The sequence below is a fragment of the Sphaerodactylus townsendi genome, linkage group LG02 (genome assembly GCF_021028975.2).
Source record: "Sphaerodactylus townsendi isolate TG3544 linkage group LG02, MPM_Stown_v2.3, whole genome shotgun sequence".
Taxonomy (NCBI): domain Eukaryota; kingdom Metazoa; phylum Chordata; class Lepidosauria; order Squamata; family Sphaerodactylidae; genus Sphaerodactylus; species Sphaerodactylus townsendi.
In genome coordinates this window covers 144,035,729-144,054,409 of record NC_059426.1, presented here as the reverse complement: position 1 = coordinate 144,054,409, position 18,681 = coordinate 144,035,729, and the positions used below count along the sequence as shown (strand labels likewise).

General features: G+C 42.9%; 2 protein-coding genes across 3 annotated transcripts in view; one reads left to right on the top strand and one right to left on the bottom strand.

Moving 5' to 3' along the window:
• SAMD15 (sterile alpha motif domain containing 15) overlaps positions 1 to 9,884 on the bottom strand; it is a 16,130-nt gene extending 6,246 nt beyond the window's left edge. The window contains exons 1-3 of one of the 2 annotated variants that reach the window (XM_048485007.1): positions 9,340 to 9,884; positions 5,561 to 5,659; positions 1,100 to 1,313 (exon numbers count right to left, since the gene is read on the bottom strand). In XM_048485007.1, the coding sequence (XP_048340964.1) occupies positions 1,100 to 1,313; positions 5,561 to 5,659; positions 9,340 to 9,702 (676 nt within the window). In that variant the 5' untranslated portion in view covers positions 9,703 to 9,884. Of the gene's footprint in view, positions 1 to 844; positions 1,314 to 5,560; positions 5,660 to 9,339 lie in introns of those variants that run through there. The other variant, XM_048485005.1, reaches the window with a different exon arrangement.
• TMED8 (transmembrane p24 trafficking protein family member 8) overlaps positions 9,840 to 18,681 on the top strand; it is a 22,934-nt gene continuing 14,092 nt past the window's right edge. The window contains exons 1-2 of the mRNA XM_048485004.1: positions 9,840 to 10,141; positions 16,773 to 16,851. Coding sequence (XP_048340961.1) covers positions 10,003 to 10,141; positions 16,773 to 16,851 — 218 coding nt within the window. The 5' untranslated portion in view covers positions 9,840 to 10,002. The remainder of the gene's footprint in view (positions 10,142 to 16,772; positions 16,852 to 18,681) is intronic.

The window sequence follows — 18,681 nt, the reverse complement described above, 5'->3', positions numbered from 1 at the left end:
TCCTAATGAGTGCCTGCATTGGTTTTTTTCTCAGAGTCAAAGTTAGCAGCTGGATTAGCCTTGTGCTGGAGTTGATTTGAAGCAACAGTCACGAGGATACCCATGAGCTGAATCTCACTAGTTTTCCGCAAGAATGACCTGAATTATCCACCTCGTACCTAATTTATACCTGCTCAGTTAATTTGGGGGACTCCATCATTTCTACAGTTGCGGGCTACAGTTATGCAGAAGATCCACCTGGCTCCAAACGCATTTAAAAGATAGGGGGCAAATATACGGGCCTTCAGGGGAAATGTTTTCATATATCCCAGGTAGATCTTTAAGCCTGAGAAAACTCAGTTCATTTCCACATGACAGGTATTTAAAGGCATAATCCTAAGGTCTTCTCAGTAGTTAAGCCTATTAAATTTTGGGGAGCTCAGGAAAGGATTGCAGCCTAAATAACTTAGCTCATACAGAGAAAACATTTTGAGTTTTTGTCATCTCAATGGATGGTCCTTACCCAGCCTGAATGTACAATTTCCATAGGACGATCATACAACATTTCACTAAATGGATTGAGAACAACATTCTTTAAATACCACCCGTCACTTTTCATATGAACCTACCTGTCCACTCCAGTCATGGCCAGAAGTCCTGCTTCAAATGCCTCTGCCATCTGAGGCTAAATGCCTCTGCCATCTGAGAAATGCCTTGTTAGTTATGACCCCAAAACTCTGGAACTCCATCCCCAGGGAGATTCATCTGTTTCTCCCTATCATTTCATTAACTTCTTCAGCAGGTGAAAACTGTTTTTATTTTGTTTGACATGCCCCCAATAACTGTTATTGGCCTTCCTCCCTGGTTTTGTTGTTATGCACATTTATTTTTTTACTGAATGATTTTCCATGTCTTTTTAAAAATGTTGTTGAAGTATTCCAACATTTTGATGTTGGTTGCCTTGGAGACCCTATTTAGATGGGAAAGTGGCACAGAAATGTTTTAAATAAATACATGCTGAGTGTGGGGACCACCTCTCAGATGTAGGAAAGAGATTCACAACACTGTAAATACAACAACAATAGTTCTTATTTTGCGGAATGTAAACTTGAATTTGTACTTGAAACTCGTCTTGGAGTTGGAGAATATGGCTCATACATCTGTAAGTGTGCATCCTGGATAAACTTCGAATAGGTGAGGACATCACTTCGTTTTCCTGTCCGAGATTTTTGTTCAAGAAATAATCCCTTGTTATCTCTCCAGGGAAGAGCAATGCTTCTGGAAAATAAAGGCTCCTCTATTTCCAGCAGTTGTCGCACATGATGAGAAATTTCCTGAAATGCAAAAAGAAATTTATGAAACAATCTTCATTAGGTGTAAAATGGAACAGGAGACTCTTTTCAGTTTTTGATTCCACTTTAATTTTTTTCATTGTGCTGAATTATACAATGTTACCTGAAATGGTAGCATCTGTCCCTTATAGAGTGGGGAATTAGCAGGGTCAGGCCTTCTTCGGAAAAAACCACGAGATCTTTCTCACCAGAGTTTATGGTAGGTTTTTCTCTTCAGAAATCCGCAGGAGTCAGAAGTAAAGTTTAACAAATTTTATTGCAGGAAAAATAATAAACGTACACATGCAAATGGTAACAAACACACAGAGAATTCGCACAGTGCTGAGGATATAGATATCAGCAGAGTTTAAAGCGGAGTCACTCTGGTAAGATGAGAAGTCTTTAGTAGTCTTCTTGCACTCAACTGCAACCTAGCACTCATGAAAAAGAATACTCTTCACACAAGATGTTCTTTCCATAGGAAGGCTTTTACTTTAGCAGTTGCAAAGTTACACAAGTCTATTCTATACAAGACTATCAGACTATACAGAACTCTTCAGCAAGAACAAAGTTCAACATACACAGAACTTAACTCAGACTCTATCTCAGACTCAGCATATACAAATGCATGCATCAGGGATGCTTTTCCCCGCCCACGCAACAGCCTCTCATTGGTCTAGAATTACAGTTGAATTCACCAATCATGTTAAAGGTTAATCTTTGCTACTTTTGCCCCTAGACCAATGGTGGCAAACCTTTGGCATGCTGGCAGGGGCTGATGGGAATTGTAGTCCATAACATCTGGAGTGCCAAAGGTTCACCACCACGCCCCTAGACTGACTGTGCCTGCTCTCTGGGTTTTTGCAAACTCCTGCTAACTTGAAATGATCTTCTTGTGAACTTTTACTCTTTTTTATATATAATGACAATAGATAGATTTGAGGGGTTAGATCTAGAATAGATCAGGGGTTGTGGGGAAAGGTTGTAATTACCTTATCCAGAACAGGAAGGGTCCAGAGAAGTAGGGGGGGGGGGTGAAAGCAGATGACACACAGTGTGATAGACACACTGAATACCAACGGCAAGGTAGGCAGGTAATTTATAGGAAAAATTGAGTTATAAGAGCTAATCTTCCCCAAATCCTCAAATGAAAGTGGTTTTTCCCAGAGGTTACTCAGGAAAAGGGAAGATAGGATTAGAATAACTGAAAGGAAACCTTGATATTATTTAACATATCCTTTGTTAAACTGGAGGCTGCTGCATTGCAGTCCAGAGGTGGATACTGGTTTCTCAGGCATGTGCTTTGTCTTTCCTGATTACTTTATGAGAGAAGAGCTTGGCTGTTGTGCATTTCAATTACTGACAGGGAGACTTGTCCAGGCAGGTTTTTCCTATTGGCACCACTGAGCCAGCACAGGAGATGGCATCTATCTTTGACCTGCACTACTATGATAGCCCATAGGGAAGATGTGACAGGTAGAGACACTGCTTCCTAGAAATTGCCCCCCCTCCCAACTCAAATCTGGCTGGTAACAATAAAAGCAAGTAATCTGACAGGGTAAAAATCTGAATGTTCAGTTCTCGTCAGAAAGCTATTAGCAGATTCTCAGATGGCAGCAGCTGCTGTTTTACGGTTACAAGCAAGTCACATCATCTGTGTGTGAGCTTTAAGAGACAGAAGGTTATCCAGTACAAATAATATGCTTTTATCCCACTCTTTCTCTAAGGAATTCAGGGCAGTTTCTTTCTTCCCCATTTTGTCCTTACGACTATTACATGAAGTGGTGGGAAGTACCTTCCTTTTAGAGTGGGGAATTAGCAAGAGCTGACAGTTGGCTGAGCTGAGGTTGGACAAACTCGAGACCTTGCTTGCCTCCATACACTGGAGTCAGCTTTTGTAAGAAACTCACAGCAGAGTGAATAAAGTAACATTTTTAAAATTTAAGGATAGCTGGTATACAAGCACACAAAAATCAAAGCAGCAGAACACACACACAGTCATAGGATATAAGCAGTTGTGAGGGGATAGGTCTGGAATAGATAAGGAAATTGGGGAGTTAGGATTATAGTCACCTGATGTTAGAGCAGAATGATTCGATGAGCAGAACTGAGTGACCCACATTTAGTTCTGTAAGAACAATGTGTTATGGAGCAATATCACAGAGAGGTGTCCAGAAATATTGAACACTAGCTATTGGAAGAGGGAGCTTCTTATAGGGAAACTAGTGGTACCCGGCCACACGTTGCTGTGGGTTATTGTGGTGAAATGGGAAAGGAACAGTAGCAGCAAATCAATTGCAGATGCTGGGCCCCCTCCCTCCCCTCCCTTGCATGCCATCCCTCACTCTCTCCCCTCCCTCACTTCTCTTCCCTTGCATGCCTCCCCCTCCGCCCTTCCCTCTCCCTCCAGCTGTCTTTTACATTCAATCTTGTTCAAAATGGGTGTGGAATATGGGTGAGGAAGTAGTTGTGGTGGTTGGATGTGAGGGAGGGCAGAGTGAGGAGTGTGAGGATGAGCTGAATTTGTATGAGAGTATGTGTGTTATGTGGTAATAGTGGGTGAGGGACAGAGAGTGAAAGGAACCTGCGTGTGTGTGGGGGGGGGGACCCCACCTGACATCTCACACGGCAATGTGTGTATGCGTTTCACTTCCACTCGAGTTATTACCTATGTACTGTTTTCACTGCTCTTATCTGGCCATCTGAGCAAACATTCTAAGGGTGACAGTTACACACAGGCAGCTTCATATCCTTCACCATGGAGTGCCAGGGAAAAGGTGTTTTACCTGGGCCAGGTGTGAAATTTCAGGTATGTGAACATCTAAAAACACTCTCGCCTGGCTGACTACAGTGGCTGGGAATTTCCTGAGGTTCCTGTGCTAGACCATCAGGAACAAACTCACGGTTTGCTTTTTATATATATAGATATATATGGACCCTCAAGATTATGCAGAGTAGCCCTTAATCTTCCAGGATAAAGAAGAGTCCTGCCTTTCCAAAGAAAGCCAAAAGACAGATATCAACCTTAATAGTTGGATTGTTGGGCTAATGGGTTGAGACATCACCTTGGTGTTCCAAGCTTGGGAGTGCTCCCAAAAGAGGAAGTTAGCTGATAAAATTGCAGTTGTAAAACAATGACAATATAAATGAGGTGGTCTTTAAAGGTATTAGAGGAAGAAGCATTGGTTAAGACAACACTGCACAGGCAAACACATCTAGTAAAAAGCAGAAAGGGTCCTAGTGGGTAGTCCCTGGACGAACAGCAGATGATAATAGGTCACCTTCAGTAGGGGGGTTGGGGTTCCCCACCTGCTCTACTCCTGCCCACTCAGCGTGCCTTGGGTGGCGTGTGGCCAGGTACCGCCTCCACCCTGCCTCCCACACCTGCTCCTGGGCAAGGTGGCCCAACAGAGACACCCTCTGGAACTACCAGAGCCCTGGTTCTTTGCTGAAGGCTGCCTGCCCCTGAGCAATTATGATGCTCCATCCCATAGAGAGTGATTCAGTATCAACCCACTCTGTGCTGCTTTGCCAGTTCCTGCCCCTGGGATGTCTTTGGCATCTCACTCCTTCCCTGATCCTGTGACTCCCTGTTGGCTATGGGTCAGCTTGTCTACCAGGGGCCCAGTCCCACCTCCTCTACTCCAGCCTTTTTTTTTTGAGCCACTCCAGGGCTGGCTGTGGTGCAGCTAACCGTATAGAAGAAGACTCAGCTATGCTGTCCCTGGCCATGGCACAGCTCCCCCACTCCACCCCAGATTATGCTGTTCGTTAGTTAATTTATTGTCTGCCTTTCTCATTAAAGTGGATTACAGGACTATACAAATATTGCAGCTAAGTAATACATATACCCAACAATATGCATGATCTACTTTGAGTTCCTGTGAGAAAGACGAACTAGAAATAGTGCATATAAATAAAGTAATTGGATTATACAATTAGAGAATGATGGAATAAAAGTATATACTACGCTGGCTTTCACAACTAGAGAACAATTCAATCCTGAACAATAAAACGCTAAGCAATCAAATGTCCTGACGACATACCCTCTACCAACGGTGGCCAATTTTGAAACTATTTGCTTTATTTTCTCAAGAGTTAGCATGTGTTTAATAAAACTGAAATAACAAGATGACAAAAAGTCTGATCTATGTAAAATGAGATATTTGTGGTTTTGTTGTACCAAACACATAATCATAACCAAAGCCTTACTGTTACACTGAAGATAAAACTGTGTTCCATGGGCTCACCTTCATATGCTCAAAATCTGTGATCCCAATCTGTGGCAGATTTGAACAGTTTACATGGATAAGCTTCCTCCCAGAGATAAAGTTTTCAGTAAAGCATTCCTGTTAAACATAAAAAGTAAACATAGCAGGTGATAAGAGAAGTGATAAAACAAAGATTTTTTCCCTTCCAACTAGCGACACGTAAGAAAAATAATAAGAGGCCCAAACTCCATAGAGCTGGCTCTAGAACTCCTGTCTTCCCACACACTCTTTACATCACTACCAACTTGGCACTTCCAAAAACATGAGCAGGCTTAATAGTCCAAACTAGCTCAGTCTCATCAGAGCTCAGAGGCTAAGCAGGGTCAGTATTAGGATAGGAGACCACCAAGGAAAACTGGGGTTGCTATGCAAAGGAAACCAATGGCAAACCACCTTTGATTATCCCTTGCCTTGAAACCCCCATGAGTTGGTTGCAATTTGATGGTATACTTTATCTTAGAAACGTTGGCTGTTTGTTCCAGTCTGCCAACTGCCTATCTTGGGTAAATTCTGATGCAGTCTTGTAGGCTGGTACCATCAAACAGTGACAAAATCTTGTTGAAGGCTTTCACGGCCGGATTCAATTGGTTGTGGTGGGTTTTCCGGGCTGTGTGGCCATGGTTTGGTGGATCTTGTTCCTGACGTTTCACCTGCATCTGTGGCTGGCATCTTCAGAGGTGTATCACAGAGAGAAGTCTGTTACACACTGTGTCAACTGGATACACCTCTGAAGATGCCAGCCACAGATGCAAGGGAAACATTAAGAACAAGATCCACCAGACCACGGCCACACAGCCCGGAAAACCCACCACAACCAATGGCAAAATCTATTCAGCAAAGGAATAAAAAGTTCCTTGAATGATTCTATCCTTTCTCCCTTGCTGTCCTTTTTGCCTAGAACTGTCTCCCACAATGTCCAGTTAAAAGCGCCTTTCTTCATATCATCCCTCAAAACTCAAAGGAGATTCTGTAGGAACTTGCGCACAGCCTTTTTGTCTCCCCATAGTATGTTTAAGTGCATGGAACTGAAATAAACCACTGTTCTTTCCCTGGTCATTCTTCCCTTTTCTTTGTCTCATGTAACATCTTAAATTGTAAACAACTGTGGACAATTCTAATAGCCCCTATAGCACTAGGAGAGCTACTAGGGCAATGATGGCGAACTTTTTGGTCTCGAAGTAATAAAAAAAATAGAAAATGACTAGTTTGACTCTATTGGCGTGTTACACAAACCCTCCCCCCTCCAAAAGAGGAACAATTGTTTACATATTCATTCATTTTTTAAAAAATACAGTCTAATCATATGTGGTGCTATGTGTTATATAAAGAAACGTCAAATAATTACAGAAGTGACTCAAAGAGGGAGAATAGGTGTTGTCAGATGTTGGTGAATGCTGGCGAGTCCCCCAAAATGTCACGTATGTCACCTCTGACACACATGTTGTAGGTCGGCAGTCACTGTACTAGGTTGGGGTTTGGTTGTACTTGGTCCTGGCTACCACCAGCCCTTCAATATAGTGCACTCCCCAGGGGAACTTCCTTTGTAAGTAAATGGCCAGTCTGCTTGATAGTGGGAGGTTCTTCCTGGCTCCACTGAAGGCTGTCTCCCTTCACGTGGTCTTTTTTCTCTGTCCCAGCAGACCTGGGAAAGTTTCATTATGGCTCCAAGGACCAAAGAGGACACTAGCATGGTCACAGAATAATCAGAAATAGCAACATTAAAAACTTTACTAAAGGACGCTAATACAGAGAAGTTTGTAGAAAACTGGAAACCTTTTATGGACTACCTATGGAAAAAATATAGTAGAAGAGAAATAACTGCAGGATTTCAGATCTAAAAGAAAGCAGCAGGTTGAAATAGAATGTCAGAAAACGATAAAGTGTTTAACTGATAAACTGTTCCATTTTAAACAGATTGTGGATGAACTCTGGTTTTACTTGGACAGAGGCGGTTCGGTGCTGCTGGTGCTGTTAGATCTCACCGCAGCAATCGATGTCGTAGATCAGTGGTGGCGAACCGATGGCAAGCGTGCCAGAGGTAGCACGCAGAACCCTCTTTGTGGGCACGCACGCAATCGTCCCAGTTTGGGCACTCAACAGTGGCATAGCGCCAAAGGGGCATGCACCCATGGGGGTGTGGCAAGGGCGTTCCAGGGGTATGGTGGCGGTGTTCCGGGGCGTTCCGGGGCAGGGGAGCACACGTGCCCTGGGTGCAGTTTCCCCTTTCTCTGCCCCTGGCACTCGGTCTTGAAAAGATTCGCCATCACTGTCATAGATCATAACCTTCTGGTCCACTGCCTCGCTGGTATTGGAGTTCGGGGGTCAGCCCTAAGCTGGCATTGGGTGGGAGGGGGGAGCGAACTCCAGGCGACATCCCATAGTTTGTGGGGTGTGGCAGGGAGCGATCCTCTCTCCGATGCTTTTTAATATCTACATGCACCCCCTGGCAAGTTTAGTCCAGAGTTTCAGGCTGCAGTGCCACCAATATGCGGATGACATGCAGCTCGTGTTCATGATGGAGGGCCATCTGTCTTCGGCCCCTGATGCTGTCCAGCGTTGTTTGGACGCTGTGGCTGGTTGGTTGAGACCGAGTTGGTGGAAGTTTAATCCTACAAAGACAAAAGTCCTGTGGCTGGGTCGGGGGGATCGTCCGGCGCCTGTTGGCCTGCCTACGCTATACAGCGATGCTTTACAGCTAGCCTCGTCTGCCAAAAGCCTTGGGATGATCCTGGATTCAGCATTGTCGCTGGAGGCCCAGGTCACCCAGATGGCCCAGACAGCCTTTTACCATCTGCGGCAGGCATGGCAACTGGCCCCGTACCTTTCCTGACCCAATCTGGCCACTGTGATTCATGCAATGGTCACCTCCAGACTAGATTACTGTAACTCACTCTACACGGGCTTGCCTTTAGCCATGATCCAGAAATTAAAACTCGTACAGAATGCAGCTGCCAGGCTCCTCACAGGAACTTCGAGCAGGGACCGGATTACGCCAGTTCAATATCATCTGCACTGGATGCCAATCGAGTACTGGGTCATGTTTAAAGTGTTGGTTTTGACTTTCAAAGCTATTCACGGCCTCGGACCTGCATACCTGAGGGACTGCCTCTCCCCATATTGCCCACTCAAGTTGGAGGCCCTCCGGCTCCGTCGGGAGGAGGGACTCTATTGTGATCCCTGGCCCAAAGGCAATCAGGCTGGCCTCTACACGGGCCAGGTCCTTTATGGCCCTGGCCCCCACCTGATGGAACAGGCTCCCAAGGGAGATCAGGGCCCTGCGGGACTTGCAGAGTTTCCACAGGGCCTGTAAGACGGACCTGTTCTGCCAGGCATTTGGCCAGCCTGGCTAATACATCTGCCACCATTCCAGCTGGCCTCCCGTGGGCGCAAGGGTGGGGAGGGAGGGGGAGTCCGAAGCCATCTCATATTAATATTTATATGGTTCCTATTTTAAATATTGGGGTAATGTGCTGTTTTTATTGTATTTTAATGCTTTGTTTTATTGTGGTTGTGCACCACCCTGAGCCCTTCGGGGAAGGGTGGGCTAGAAATTTAATTAAATAAATAAATAAGATATAGAATAGATTAGAATTCAACAATGAAATGGTGGGAAGTCATTGCTTGGTTATTTTTCTTTTTTGTATTTCATGGACTTGTATTGTATTGAAGTGTGTGTGAAAGTGTTTATGTTTCTTTTTTATCTTTTTGTATAGTAAAAAGAAAAAGCAAAGCGCACACTAACGTGTCCCACTTTTTACCTTATAGTCGGGAAAGCCCAACAATTCTATCCAGTTAGCCACTTCCTCGGGGGTCCAACGTAAGAAGGCGGGCCCCACCGGGGTCGGAGGCTCGGTCTGGTCTTCAAATTCTCCCTCGGTTTCTTCTTCGGACAATTTCGATTCCGTCTCGAGGCTCGATACGGAGTCCCGCTGGCCCTCCACGCGGACCTCGGGGGTAGGCACCGGCCGCTTTGGACGGGAGACCCAGGCGCCCCTTTCCTCTTCCTCTCCCTCGTCGTCCCCGTAGTCGGTGGCATCGTCCCCGTCCCCGTCGTAGTCGTCCCCGTCCTCTTCCCAATCCACGTCGTCGTCCTCCACCACGTCGTCCGGCTTCTCCTCCATCCCGACAGGTCCGCGCCCAAACGACTAGACTTCTCAGAGCGCCGGCGCCATGGCAACGCGTCCTTCCTGGAACCGTTGTCATGGGCACCTTGACTTCCGGGAAGTGCGGCCGTCTTTCCTTTCCCCGTCCAGCGGTTCGAATACTTTGCTGCAGCCGGAGCGAGCCTGGCTAGCGGTCGGCTTGAGGCGGTGGTCGGAGGGACGGCTCCTGTGGCCGCTCGGCTCCTTCCGGGTATTTCCGGCTCGCCCTCGGCAAGGCGTTCGCTTTTCTCCGGCTTTTTTCGGCTTCCCCGCCTTCCCATGTCGGACGTGCCGGCCGCGGCTGTTGCCTCCCAGTTCGGCCCCCCAACAGGAGAGGGGTCGCCGAGCGGCGACAGTTGCCTCAGCGGCGCGGACGGAGAAGAGGACGGCCGCCCCTCGCCGCCTTCGCCCCCTGCAGGTACTGGAGTAGTGGGCTGGGGAGGCTGGCAGTGGCCGTCCCTGCCAGACCCTCTTTCTCCCTCGGGCAGCCGGCTAACATGTGGCGGCGCTTCCTTGCCTCTCCTCAGCCTCCCCCCCCCCATCCCCTATCCCCTATCCCCTATCCCCTATCCTAGCAGAGCTTTTAACAGTTGGCCCCCTTGGCCGTCAGGCGGGAATTCAACAGGTGCCTCTGTTTTCCGGCCCTCTTCGACAGGAGATGATTTCCTGGGTGTAGCCTACCTCGCAGGGTTGCTGTGAAGATAGAACAGAAGAGAGGGAAACGTCAGCCGTTTTGGGTCCCAATTAGGGGCAGAGGCGAGCTATAAATAAAATAATTTTCGGCTTAAGTAAATAAAGTAAATAAAATAATTGTCTGCGTGTTGTGTCATTGGTCAAGGCATAGAAGCACAGCCAGGAAAGACCAAAACAGCATCCTTTGAGTCTGTGGGGAAAATCCTTGAGTTGAAGAGGCAGCACTTCAGTTGGGTTTTTTTTTCCCAGTCATCTGGGTGGGCGTCTTGTGCAAGAGAAACCCCAGCTGACTGGCAGGAGGTACACAGAGTTGGTTGGCATCGCAGGGGCTCAGAACAAGTATGTTGAGGGTGCTGGTCAAAGCTTATTTCTGTTTGCCTGGGCAATCAATAGTAAAAAAGATATTTTGTTCGTTGTATCCATGCTTTCTTGAACCATTGAGAGGCCATTCATACTTACACATCTTTGTCTATCTATGTGTGTGTGTGTGTGATTTTTAAACTAGCTCATTCTGTCCATTGAGTTCAGGTCAAGAAAGCTGTCATCCCCTCTTTCTTTTTAACCTCACAACAACCCTGACAGGTAGTTTAGGCTGAGAGAGAATCAGTGGCCCAAAGTCCCCCATTAGTAGTGCAAATTTGAACCCACATCTCAACAGTCTAATCATTACCTCACTGAAGAGTCAGTGTGGTGTAGCGGTTAGAGCATTGTATTAGGATCTGCGAGACCCATGTTCAAATCCCCTCTCTGCCGTGGAAGTTTACTGGGTAACCTTGAATCAGTGATACACTCAGTGTAACGTGCCTCAAAGGGTTGTTGTGAGGATAAAACGAAGGCGATAATGCAAGCTGCTTTGAATTCTTGTTCAGGGAAAAAGGAAGGGTATACATGAATTAAATAAGTAAAGTTGGCTCTTTTAAGTAACCAGTTTCCTTCTGCTTAATGTATTTGTGTGGCCCTTTGTAAGACACAAGTTTTATGCATGTGAAGTACCATGAAGTGTCTTCCAACTCATGGCAACCCTATGAATTAATGTCCTCCAGATGTCCTATCTTTAACAGATAGGACTCAGATCTTAAAAGCTGAGGGCCTTTTTAATACATCCCCTTTGGGGCAGGTTAATTTTGAAGCCTGTGGGGAAGAGGAGAGCCTTCCCGTGTTGTACGTTTTCGATTTGTTCCTTTGCACCTCTTCTTTATTTTCTAGGCTAGACAGCCTGTCACAGAATTTGTTTAATAGTCTGTTAACCAAAACTAAATAATTATTACATTAAAAAGTATAGAAAAGTGGAGCAGGGGGACTCTTAATGGTGCATACAATGCCTGCAGTATTTTTCAATGTTGCATTTACCATCCAAGAAATAATTTGTCTGACATCTTTGTCTGGTAACAGCCTTCTTATTCTATAACGTTGTTTGTTTCATAGGCTTGTTTGTCAGTTGATAGCTTCTAATAGCTTCTTTTCTCTTGAGGACTGGATTGTTTATACATTTTTCCCCTAACACACCACCTGCTCTTTAATTAGACTAATGCACCTTGATGTAATTGTTGCATCATGCAACAAGCAATAATCACATTGCCATAAAGGATTTTTGCTGTCTTGTTTTTATACACCGGTATTGATATCTTTTACAATCTCAAGTATACTACTAACAGCCTAAGGGGAAAGCATACTATTAACGGCTCTGTTGAGTAATAGTTAAACTTGAGGGCCTGGGAGTAGGGAGTTCTAGTTCTGCTTCCAGTGTTATACCTAATTTCCACAGGCTGAATAGAAAGGACTGTTTTCTTAGAGAGTTTTCATTGAGACTTCATGCAGAATCATAGCTAAAAGACTGAAGGATGAATCATGATGTCCTCAATTCAGATCATATCTCTATCGTGATCTTGCCAGTTAGGCAAGTCGCAGTCTCTGTATCTTCCTTCTGCAATAGAGAAATATACTCTACATAATTTATGACAATAAAATAACATATGTGAAGTGAACATTATAAGTGATATAATATCAGAGCAATATATTTTATTCTTCATCATGATTATTTTGGGGTGCTTTACTTCTACTTCAGGCAGAACCCTGGAGAGATGGCATAGAATTTTAAAAAGATAAATATAAATGCCAAGTGCTATTTTGACGAGTAAAGAATGTTTGGTTGGCCCATATCTCTGCCAATATGCAAACTGCATTGAATATTTAAAGCCAGGTACGTCTGTTGCTGAAGTATCAGTTGCAGTGTTGGATGAAATAGACCGAAACTGGTGAGCTTCCTAGACTATCAGAGATTATTTTCATAGGTTTTTTCCATGCTCGTCAATGCTCAGAACACTGGATCTGTTGGTGGCTTGCTATTTGAATGTTGTGTGCATTACCATATTGGGTGTACACCCCCTCAAAACCTCCCAAATGTATACTCTACCAAAGAGGACCCCACATTCTGTGACCCTGATTATGCAAACAGTACCAAAAACCCATTGCTGTTCCACTGCAATTCCTATTCTATACTTTTCCTTGGTACTTTGTTTGCTAGTTACTTCCCACACATTTTGAACCTTATCTTTACAGGAATAAAAACACTGAATGTGCTTTCTGTAATTAAAAAGTGAGTTCACAGAATCCTGGGTAGTTGAATAGTGATGCCAAAATCTATACTTGCCCAGTTTTATCTGTAATATCCATTAAGTTTGATAAAAGATTTCCTTTCTGAGCTGTTTGTTTTTCAGTTTGAGCAGTTCATCAGTTTTGCAAGATGGGTTTTTTAAATTTGAAACCCACAATAGGAGAGGAATAATTGCATTAGAAACTTTGTGATAATGGGTTGCCAAACATTTCTCTTTTAAAGCTGCTGAACAAAAGTCTATAAAACTGGGCAAAGGAGCAAAGTGGTCCCCCAAATTACTTTACAGTACTAGGAAGAAAAAGCATCAGAATTTATTTTTCGCAGGCCATTTTGGAAACTGGTTGTTTGATCGCTCCTTTGTAGAGTCAAGCCTTTGTGGAGTTTTGTGGGCATTTTAGGAATCAGTGTTATTCCTTTCATTTCAGGAAACAATAGGAATTTGTCCATTTTATACACTTTTTGAACAATTAATTGTTGTTTCTTGCACAAGCTGTAACTCTTGAAAGATTTAAAGTTCAGCTGTTCCTCCACTTAGGAGGGTGTAACTTTGCTTGGGAGTGTGCTGTTATGATATTTCATGCTTGAAATATAAAGTCCCACCAAAGTCTTGTATATGCGTGTGTTTGTGTTAAGCACTAGCAACTGCTGGTTTGTCTTGAGCAAATTATGCTAAAGGATGCACCATCTGGAATGTATGTGTCCCATGAGTGAGCAGAAGTACTAAACAAATGCAGAATCTGGTAGGCAAAGCCAGATCAGTCATAGAATATCCTGGGCATGTCTCCAGCATCCTTTAATTCTCCACCTTCAGAATGCTAGTGCAGCTTGGTATTTAATGCAGAAATCGGTGTCCTAGATGTATTAGTATTTTTAAAAGCAAATTCTAGCTCCTATAGCTCCTAAGAACATGAAGAAAATATCAGGAAAATCCTAAACAGGAGAAGAACTGAGTATAACAGGAATGATATTTAATCTAGCGGGATAATCTCTGTAACAGCTCAGTTTCAAACCAGAAAATTCCTGTTTCAAATAATATTTTGGCCATGAATTCAACTGGTATCTTTAGACAAGCTTCTGTTCTCTCAGTCTCTATCCTAATATAAAGATAATAGCACTGGTCTATTTTTCAGAGCTGTTGTAAAGATTACAAAATAATCTATACAAAGTACTCTGAACTTTATTCCATTCTTTCTCCTCCTTCCAGTCTAATAATTGCTAAGGAACTATTTTGGAAAAGCTGAATGATGGAAACCAAGATAAATAGTACAAAATAACAAAGCATACACAAGGATGTAAAGTACATTTTAAAGATGCAAACTCATTTCTTTTATATTGATAGAGTGCACAGTATACTCTGGTATTAACCATGGAGCTGTGCTTTTATGACTGAGATCTGATCCTTGATGCTTGAAATGTATTTTTATTTTTAAAATGTTTGTAGACCACCTTTCTTCACTGCTATTCACATCCAAGGCCTACAGCATTACTTGTTTCCAAATTCTACCCGAAAATTTACATTAAAATATGGTACAAGTATATACAGGATAATGTAATTTGTCTGTGTTGTAATCACCTCTAGTTTATAGCCATCTGATCTCTGCCTGGTCTCTGTTCGAAAGGAAAAGATTTAATGACATACAAGGTTTTTATGCATGAGTTATATGACCTACATTTGATCCTGTTGGGAGGTGGGTTTTGCTCCCCACAGCATCAAGGCGCCTTTAAGCACCTGCTGAGCTTTCCCCGAATTTTCTTTTGAGAGCTCTCAAACCTGCTTTGCTCCAAAGTTTTGTGGAAGATCATAGCAAGGCCTTAGGTGGCTGCCATATGGGCAAAAAAGTCTCACTTATCCTAGTTCAGCCTACACAGCAGCCATTTCCCCCATTGTAGCAATTTCCTCTTTCATTTAATTGGTGATTTAATAGTGTTTTATGTTATACCAAAATATATATTGATGTAATAATAAATTACCAAAATATGCATCAGTTTCTCCGAGTTCCCAGTTTTCATTTAAGAAAGTAAATATCTAGCGGCTTTCCTTGTGAGATATGGGGAAAAGCTATCTGCAATGAAATGAACTGGCTGTTTTAAAAAAACAACGAAAGCTGGGAACTCAGAGATCTTGATTTGTATTTTGATATAATGGTATATCAATGTAACACTGTTAAATCATTGATTAAAAAACCTATTGTGTGGAAGCCCCATTGCTGCTGTGCTGTATTAGGGAAACTATACAAGCCTGTTCTTATGTGGAAAGCATGATAGTGTCGTCTTGTTACCTTTCCGAGAGAAGGTCATCCAGTCATGTGATTCATGGCTTTGTATGATTCTCAGGTGTGTCTGATTGTTGAAAACATCCCTGATTTTGACCTCCCTGTAGTTGTTTTTAAACCTGCGTCATTATCCTTTCAATGCTTCTGGCTGTATTAACATTTCTGATTTTCAACAGTTTGGGAGCTGTCCCACTGATTCATGAATGAGACCTTTGCTCCTCTGCCTTTCCTACTCACTTGCAGGAAGACACAGCTGCTATCAGAAACACCTGCAGCACAGAGACCATTGGATGCTTAAAAAGTAGTCCTGTACAAAGGCTGTAAAACTGAAAACAATTTTGCAAAATTCCACAAAAACTGATTTGCTCAATTCCTTGTGAAAGATGATAGGTTCATTCAAGTACTGTTCCACACCTGACCATGAAATAGTTCACACACTCTTGGTGTCCCTCACTTTGAAGGCTTGAATTCCACTGAAAATAGTGACTTTATCTTTTCCTTCCCACTGTCTCCCAATGATACTGCTTCAAGGGAACAGTCATGGGACTTCAGAACATTTTCTTGGAGCTGCCTTGTCTTTTTTTTTTTTGCAACTCTGGGGCTTTCAGTAGCCAGACCTATCAACACTGTAGGTTCAGTAAGCATTTAATTGTGTCTTTAAACTTGTTCAGTACCAGTTTGTGTAATCTGAACATTGCCTGCGTTCTTCCTGTAAGAGGTTAAGGAAGTAGTGCATACATTTTAAATTGTGGTTCTGATAAGTGTGGCTCTTAACAAACATATAAATGTGCTTGCCCATCCTCCAAAATGGTGCTTAACAAACATATAAATGTGCTTGACCTTCTCAGTCTGTCTTTGCTTTTGAAGGTGAGGCAGGTGCCAGTGGGTAGCAGCACCTTTTCAGATGCAGGGCCCGTTTTGGGAGTTTTCCCTGCCACCTCATCTGATGCCTTTCCAGTGCTGGATGAAACCCCATTTTAAGCAATGTATTTTCTTTAATTTTCTCTGTGGATTTTTTCATTGTTTGTTGCTTAATTGTTGCTTTAAAATATATTTTGTATCAATTTAAATCTTTTTATTCTACACGTTCCTTTCTTTTGTGCTTTTGCACTTTTTTCTCCTTTTGATACTTTTATTGTGCTTTGATATTTTTAAAATTTGTTTTGCTTTGATTTTAATTGTTTTTAATGTCAGCTGTCCTGGGGACCACTTATCTGGGTGAGGGATGGAATGTAAACACTTGAAAATATGTTTTACCTCCATCATCCCCTTTCGAGATTGTTGTAAGCTGGTGTGTTCTCTAGGGCTCTTCGGCTCTAATTTTCAGTGCAATTTTTGAGTTTTGTGTTAAGAACCTTTCGTGAAATAGCTGCCTGCCTGAAAGACTTCTTGTATGTAACATTGGATGTTAGCTAGAGCTCTTCACATAGTACAAGATCAAGACTAATCGTCTCTTTGTTGTCTTTTAGAGAATGAAGATTCAACTCACAGGTCAGAACCTGCATCCAAAACACCTGCCATTTCAGAGAATGATACTTTACAATGCAGGTAGGAAATACGTGAGTGGTACAGTCCTATCTGAAGTATGGTAGAGGAGCAAAGAAGGAAAGAAACATCTTTCTCTACCATACATTTCTGTGAAGCACAGATCTGGCAATCTGCTCTTTTCCCCTCAAGATAAAAACACACATTGTTTAAAGTCCACCTGGAAACCTGATCTTTTGCTGATGTGTTTCAGTAGCACTTAGGCACTATTTATTAGCACTTAAAACGGCAATGCTGCATATAGTGCAACTGTGCTTTAAAAAGAAAGATTAGTTAAATGAGTCAGAGTTTGTTTTATTTCCTCATGATTGGAGCACAGTGTTATTTTTTAAAGTTATCTGAGGTAATCCTCACTCTGATGCCTGTGAAACCAGTAGTGTGGTAGATTGAAATCACTTCTTCATTAGTTGGTGGTTGGCTTCCAGCTACAGTTCAAATGCCCTTTCCTAGATGTTCAAGGGTTTTGACTGAGCTAGGAAAACCCTTCTGTGTATGCCATGATAAGCAGAGGCTAGGCCGGAACTCTTTCCCAAGAGGTTCCCTAGACTAATTTGCTGTTAACTTTTAGAGCATATAGTGAAATATTTTTATTTTCAAGAACTTTTGAGTACTCAAGACCACAGCCAAATACTGAAGTATGCAATATGGACCAGAAAGTTGATTAAAATTGATTGAATACAATAAAAGGAAACAACAGTTTCAGGCACTATATTTTAATTCCACTGAAGACTAATTTTGTTCTTCAAAATGTTAAACAGCTCCAGTATTTCTAGGAAGTTTCAGCACTCGTCTGAAAGGACCAAGAACAACTGAAGTCCTGTTAACTAGCCTAATATGTGTGCTAGAGTACAAAGGGACAGTAAAGTTTCTCTGAAAACTGAGCAGTTTATTCAGCAGAATGTGAAGCTGTTCAGTGGGCCATGTTGATGACCTCTTATGCAGGCATCCCTGACATGGTGCTCGTGGGTGCTTGCCAGTTCCTCTCATGTAACCCCTAAGTGGGGCTTTTGCTGAGCAGGGCTTCTGATTGGCTGTTGGGGATTAGATTGGTAGTACAGAGTTTTTAAAAAGTTGCTTGGTAGCAGCTGCCACCACAGTGCAACGGTCTTCACTGTGTGACTGAAATTGTATTTTTAAACAATAGGTTCATTTTAATAGAGTTAATTTTATGTTAATTGTAACTCATGTTAAACAGAGTTTTTGCCTGAAATGTTGAAGAGTTACTATTAGGTATGCATGACCTCATTTCTTGACATTTGTGGTTGACTCTGCCTTTTGTGGCAACCGTTTAATTGTGTGTACCTACCACCTTATATCAGAATTCCAAAGGCATCCACAGGGTGGAAAAGGTTGGAGACCTTTACTCTAATGGGGTCCTCTAATGTTGTCACTGATGTGGCTATATGACTACTAATGAGCTAATCTGTCCAGTTTCATTTTGTTGTTTTCTTTTTGCTCCTGGATAACAGAGCTTGGATGTCATTTGAAGCGGAAAACATTTTAAAGAGGTTCCCTAATCATATGACAATTTGTCCATACTGTAACTGGGTGCTATTTAAAAATCACATGGAATTATTTTGTATTGCCTTTAGTTCTGCTGTCATGCTGGGGTATCTCCCACTATACTTATAGGCAGAAATGTTAAGAACATAAGAACAAGCCAGCTGGATCAGACCAAAGTCCATCTAGTCCAGCTCTCTGCTACTCGCAGTGGCCCACCAGGTGCCTTTGGGAGCTCACATGTAGGATGTGAACACAATGGCCTTCTGCGGCTGTTGCTCCCGATCACCTGGTCTGTTAAGGCATTTGCAATCTCAGATCAAGGAGGATCAA